The sequence below is a fragment of the Antrostomus carolinensis genome, unplaced genomic scaffold, assembly GCF_000700745.2.
Source record: "Antrostomus carolinensis isolate BGI_N321 unplaced genomic scaffold, ASM70074v2 scaffold5738, whole genome shotgun sequence".
NCBI lineage: Eukaryota > Metazoa > Chordata > Aves > Caprimulgiformes > Caprimulgidae > Antrostomus > Antrostomus carolinensis.
Window position 1 is genome coordinate 48,829 of NW_010333584.1, and position 6,689 is coordinate 55,517.

At 41.6% G+C, this 6,689-nt stretch overlaps 1 protein-coding gene across 1 annotated transcript in view; it reads left to right on the forward strand.

Annotated features, from left to right (window-relative positions):
• Nucleotides 1-6,689, forward strand: part of LOC104529565 (collagen alpha-4(VI) chain) — a 48,813-nt gene that overhangs the window by 24,732 nt on the left and 17,392 nt on the right. The window contains 2 exon segments of the mRNA XM_029086467.1: nucleotides 5,701-5,763; nucleotides 6,603-6,665. Of these exon segments, the coding sequence (XP_028942300.1) occupies nucleotides 5,701-5,763; nucleotides 6,603-6,665 (126 nt within the window).

The window sequence follows — 6,689 nt, forward strand, 5'->3', positions numbered from 1 at the left end:
CTTGTAGGCCCCCTTCAGGTATTGGAAGGCCGCTATAAGATGTCCCCAGAGCCTTCTCTTTTCCAGGCTGAACAGCCCCAACTCTCTCAGCCTGTCCTCGTAGGAGAGGTGCTCCAGCCCTTGGATCATCCTGGTGGCCCTCCTCTGGACTCATTCTAACTGGTCCATGAACCCCCTTGCATTCCAACTCACCCTCAGATAACCGGAGGAGCTGGGGGCGGCTGGGCTTAAATCCTAGTGATGCCCAATTGAGCACTACCAGTCTGACAACGGCGGACACACTTGATAGTGCACTGCACTCCCATACTCACGATTTACGGACTCACACAGCTAAACCTGCAGCCTTTGGCATCATCCCCTGGGGCACAGGGTTGGCGTGGCTGGTTACAGACAGACACAGTTGATGGGACACCACAAGTCCAGGCACACCAGTGCCAGATTCACTCGATAGTGACCCACACCCAAATAAAAGCACTTTAATGAAGCAACAGGGTTGATACAGATTCATATGGATTGCTGGTGATAAACCACTGTCTGCAGAAATAAATGCTTATACTAAGGTTACAAATTACTAGAACTATTATTGTTAAAAGATGGCAAGTTACTACAAAGGGCTAAGTTGTTAAAATGATTCTCTAGAGATTTTCTAAGTTTCCGAGGGAAATCCTCAGCTAAGTCTAAGTCTTACCCAAAGGCATCCCAATGCGGGCGAAGAAAGGCTCAGCCCGTTGGCTGGTCCCAGGAGTCAGAGGTCTTGTGATGGGGTCGTCCCTGACTGGTCCACGATGATGTCTTCTGTAGTTCCCTCCTTTCTTTGAGCAATTTTAAACTATTTTTACCTGCAAGGTGGAGCTTGAGTGACTCTAGCCATACCTTTACAGTGATTGGCAAAAGGCACTTCCATTCCCCTTTTATGGTAGAAATTGCCAAAACTTAGAGATGTACTCTCTGAGAGGGAAATAAGGGGCTCAGTCGTGTGGGGTTATGGTTTTTGTCAAGGTCCACAAGGGGGGTAAGTTGTCAAAAAGGGGGTGCCAGCTGTCAGTCCACAATCATGAGTAGACCATACATCAAGCCTTGTGGAGTCAAAACTGTGACTGGTACCGGGAATTGGAGAAGGCACCTTCACTCTTTTCCATCTCCTGTACCAGTAAACAGTTGAGAGGAAGGTGATGTAATGAAATTCCTGGCATACCAGCTGCATTTTTCCCCTGGGATCTTCTTCAACGCTGTAACTTCCCTTAGAGTGTGGAACACAGCCATTTTCTGATTTTTAGTTACCTCCAGCAATTACTCCACAACAAGTAGTTGACATTTGACTCAGTCTCTCTATAGAGTTGCTAACACAGTTAAGGAAGATGGTACATGCCTCGGTACAGCATTTCCCTTTTTATCTTAGTGCATATAGACCCAAGGAAACATCACAATTTCATGTATGACACTGTCAGTACCTGCAGGATGAAATATTTTTGGAAGTCCTGCACTGTGTTGGGAATGGGCAGAGTTACAGCTTCTGAATAAATGTGCAGACCAGCATTCAGAGTAGAGGTTGTTCGATGCAACTCTTCACTCACGGCCATGGCCAGGGCAAAATTCAGACCAGCTTTACCCATCTCTTCTTTCCAAGTCATACTCCTGCAATTCCAGTGCATTCCTAGTATCAAAGAGAAGAAAGCATGAAGTGTATGAACTCTTTGTCTCAGTCCTCATACTTGAAGTGTTCTGAAGTCTGTGCCAAAGCCCCATTTCCTTTATCAAAGTCCACAATAATTAAAGTGTTCAGCCTGTACAAAACATGCTATTAGAGGACACCTGGTAACAGTTGGCTCAGTTTGATAAGTTTGATACATTTCTCATGTTTTTAATTGTTCATGCAGTACGTAAATTGAAGTGCTTGCTGTTGTCTTAATGTGGCCAAAAAGTTCATGATTTTTCCTGAAACTTTTGCATGGATTGAGTGCTTTTTCTGCAACAAGCACTTAAACTGAAGGCCAAGTGTAAAATGTTAATAAATAACAGTGAGAATAACCATAATGATGCAATATAGAACATAGCCTTTTTTTCTTCGCTAAAAGTTACTTGGCAGGGTGAGGTGTCTTTTATGGTAGTAATATTTCTTCAGCAGCACAGTGTTTGATTTGACTCTCATTTCTGGGCTTCCTGTCCCTCTCTTGTTGAGAGAGTTTTGCTATACCTTTACTACTGTCTTCATGTGTGCTGCAGTCAGGTAACTCAGATTTTTTTTACATTTAACCTGATTCAAATTATTTTTTCACTGGGAAATGACAGTCAGAAGTGCAAGTCCTGCAAGTTCCCCAAACTACAGTTCAGTCACATCCCAGCTTCGTGAAATGCACAAGTAGGCCTTGTGCTGAAACCTCTGCCTCACCTGGTTTCTGAAAATCCCAATTTGGCTTTCACTTTGAGAATCCAGAATTTATCTGGAGTATCGCAGATACGGATAGACCAGGGGTCATCAGACTTTTTAAACAGGGGGCCGGTTCACTGTCCCTCAGACACTGTCGGGGGCAGGACTGTAGTTTGGAAAAAAATGAACGAATTCCTATGCACACTGCACATATTTTATTTGTAGTAGTGCACAAAAAACAGGAAAAAGAATGCAATATTGAAAATGAAGAACAATTGTAATCAACAAAAACAAATAATATTTCAATGTGAACTATGGGCCTGCTTTTGGCTAATGAGATGGTCAGTGTTGGGTTCCATATTTGTCACTGCTGGTCGTAGCAAGTGATGCCAGTGTTCATCAGTCAGTCTGGGTCTGACTGGAGATTTCAGATGTTTCATTCGGCCTCTCGCCTGCCGCAGGGGGCAGGTTGAGGATGAGGTGCTGGTTCCAGCCCAGTCCCGGTGGCTATTTGGTTTCCCCCCCCAACCCCCGGCGTGGGGGGCCAGGGAGTTCTGTAAATACCGGTGGGTCAGATTGAGGACTCTGGGGGGCCGTATCTGGACCACGGGCCGTAGTTTGAGGACCCCTGGAATAGACCCTGGAAGATTTTGATACTATCCGCCACTAGGAAGAAAGCACCATGCTTTGGCTATTCTAAGGGATCAGCATAACTTGAATCGGATTGAGGACTCTGGGGGGCTGTATCTGGACCATGGGCCGTAGTTTGAGGACCCCTGGAATAGACACTGGAAGATTTTGATACTATCTGCCACTAGGAAGAAAGCACCATGCTTGGCTATTCTAAGGGATCAGCATAACTTGAAAGAATACAAGCATTTTATAGTTGCTATTTCCTATTTCTATCTCAGAAATTCTTTACAGGGTTTATGCAGACTTTTTAGGTCAAAATATTGAACAATATTCATCAAGCCTGCCTCTTAATTCTAATTCTTGCTTAATAGGTCAGAAATCCATTTCTTAAGTAATTATGTAACTTTGTGCCTTCTTTATTTTCCATTTGGATGCTGTTGAACTCTAAAAATCTTTGGTTAGAAAATAAAAATGTTCAACTTCTTTAGTAAAATCACAGAGTGCAGAATTAGTTGAACCTTTTGAGACAACCCTCTTTGTCTCCATGAGGGCCCCCTCCCCCAGTGATGAGGCCACCCATTTGTGATATGGTAGGCAACAAAAGAGATAACTGAACCACACAGCAAGAGAGAACTTCCAAACTGTTTTCATTTAAGTACTTGATGACTAGTTCTGATTTCTAAAAGTATAACAAAAAAGATTTGCATGGGTTAGTAGGCATTAAAAGCTTGGTCCCAACCCATGTTCAGAGCACAGCTTATGTAAATAGCCTGTTCTTTCAAGAGGTGTAAAAAGTGAATGGCAAGGAGAATTACCTTCTTCTGTCCTCCACAAGTCCTGAAGGAACTAGATGGAACAATAAACCCTGTAATATGGCACTGGCATCCTTATCCTTGGGTAAGATTTTGGTGTTGAGCCCTCCTACCGAGATCTCTTGCGTGGCAGTGTGTTGCAAAGTTGCCACAGGACATAGTTCTATCAGCACGAGGTATCAGAACTTCACTGTGCAGGCTCTCTTGTGTCTCTGGGCCAGAAAGCAGAACTGTGTAGCCGTGATGTTTGCAGAGTTTTCAGGGCCCTTCTGTGGACCACAGGTTCTGGCATGATATGGCCAGTCCTTCTAGAAGAGGAAGGTTTTGTCCTGAGATGGAATGAGATGGAAACAAATCCCTCTTTCGGATGAAGATAGATATTGGTGCTGATGTACTCAGGGACAAATAATCAAATTACAGGCAGTGAGCCAGAGTTCATCCAGTTAATGCCTAAGGACTGGTACAGGGTTTAGGTGTTAGTAAAAGGCACTGAACTAACTCTCTCAACAACAAAGTTAACTTCCATTGCAGTCAGCATGAACACAATGCTTTTTATCATATCGTGAAAAGGACAATTTCCCAGGACCTCTAGATCAAATTACCTATTGCTTTTTATGAGAAAAGGGAGACTAACTTTTTCAAATAGTTAAAAAAAAAAAAAATAAGAAGGACAGCTATCCATTCTTAACAATCAGAAGTAGTCAGCAGGTAGAAGGAACAGAAGGTGTGATGTAACCTCAGAGAGGTGCTTGTCAGAGACAAGAACAACAATGCTGTCTGAGGAAAATGGAAGGAAAAAAGAAATGAACAGCAACTCTTCTGGGTTTGATTCAAAGTTAATTTAAGTAGCTTAAAAATTTCTATGGTTTTGAATTCTAGTAGATTGTGCCTAAGAAATTTGTCTATTTTCATTGCAGTCAAAGTGATTTTTATGGTAATCTATTTCTATATGATTTTTTTTCACAGCTGGCATAAGCCTGACAGTCTACTAACTGATGTTATGTGTTACAGTATTATTACTCTGACTACAAATAAGCTTGCTCAAATGCCTCTTTTTTAAAAAAAAAATCTCCCCTATTTTTATCTTCCATTTCATTCATATGGTGGAGAATGGAAGTTCAAGCTTTTGAATGCAGTTTTCCTCAGGAGATTCTTTCCAGAACATCTGTTTCCTGAGTATCTTTAGACGTATGTTTATAATTTCTACAGTTAAATGTTTCTCCTGGAATGTCCTCGTGCAAATTGTCACTGTTTTACTCACTCCAGCAGACAGCAAGTATTTCTTATGGATGTCAGCTAAACTGACTTATCCTCAGATGGCAACTTCATGTAGATGGGAGCTGGAAAAATTTTGTTGTTTTTTTTTTCCCAATCATCAGGGATGATTTGACTTGCCTCACTGAGTAACCAGAGTGAAAGATGGGGAGTATAAAGACATCTAATTCCAGGATGAATTGTGAAGTCCTGGTTCCCCCTCAAAGTAATTCTCCATGGATAAGGGTGAGGAGGATCTGCCTTTGTGGCCCTGGCTTTATAACTTCTCATGGTCTCTGCAGTGGACAAGGGTAATGCAGGAATACAGCTGAGGCCATGATATAAAATGCACTTAGCGAAACGCAAAGCAGATCGAACTGACTTCCTGCACTGCAGCTTTTATATTCGTCACACACCCTAAACAACAAAAAAAGCTACGCAACTCTCTTACTTTTTAACTGAATTTTCTTCAACAGGAATTTTAAGCTACTTGAAAGCTATTTGGGAACATTGAAAAACATTCTATCAACTGATACTCTGTGCAGATATGAAATTATTATCTGTTGATGTACATATGACAGGTGGTAATTTGTTTGGTTTGGTTGTCTGGTTTTTTTGGTTTTGTTCTGGCAGGGTGAGCAAGGACATCTGGGGGAAGCAGGTTACCCAGGAGACTCTGGTCTTCCAGGCCCACAGGTAACTAAAAGAACTTCTGAGTTGTTTCTATGTTAGTTATGGAGATGAATTGTCAGTCTTAATCTTTTATTTTTCTTTTGGAATGCTTTGTTTACTTCAGCTAATAAGTATTATGAGTAAGATTCTTCCTTGGCAAATCTTGTCTGTGAGGAATTAAGTGTGGCAAGTTTCTCTTTTGGTTTATGGGGGTGCAGCTTCTAGTTGAAATGAAAAGAGGAAAGTGAATAGCAGAAATAAGTAATTTAACCATCACATCTCTAGCTTACAGGATATTATCAAGCAGATATCTTCAAAATTAATTCGTTAGAAATTGCTAGCAATAACTACCTAAAATCTATTGCATTTTTTCATGTACTGTATTTCCAGGGTACATTAAAATGATGAAAATTATTGACTGATTGACAAAACCAATGAGGAAAGCTTTGTGTTTTTTAAAGATTTGCTTGGTGGAGTAGTTTTGAAGACAGTTATGGTGGTGGACAGCTTACAGTAGCTTCCAGTTTTAAGATGCTCTTAGATGCTCTAAAGATGCTCTTAACTTTAATATACAGGCATCTGGAGAAAGTTTGTTATTTGTTATGCTATTTGTTAGTGGGTTGCTTATGGCTCCCTTGGTATCTTAGACACCACAGTGGCTCTCTGAATATAGCTCAAAGGCAGTGACTGTCTCAGCTGCTTCATGCAGACAAATACCTACAGCTAAGCAGCCAGAGTTTCACCTGTGCATTATGGCTTGCTGAACAGGCCCTTGAATTCTGGTCATTGCAGCAATCTACTCTTCATTGAAAGGCTATCAACATTGAACTGACATTTTTTTTTTCAATGGCTTTTTACATCAGGGCCCAAGAGGACCACAAGGGATGAGAGGACCTCCGGGAACACAAGGCATGCCAGGCCCTCTGGTTAGCTTTAAATAATTTATTCCT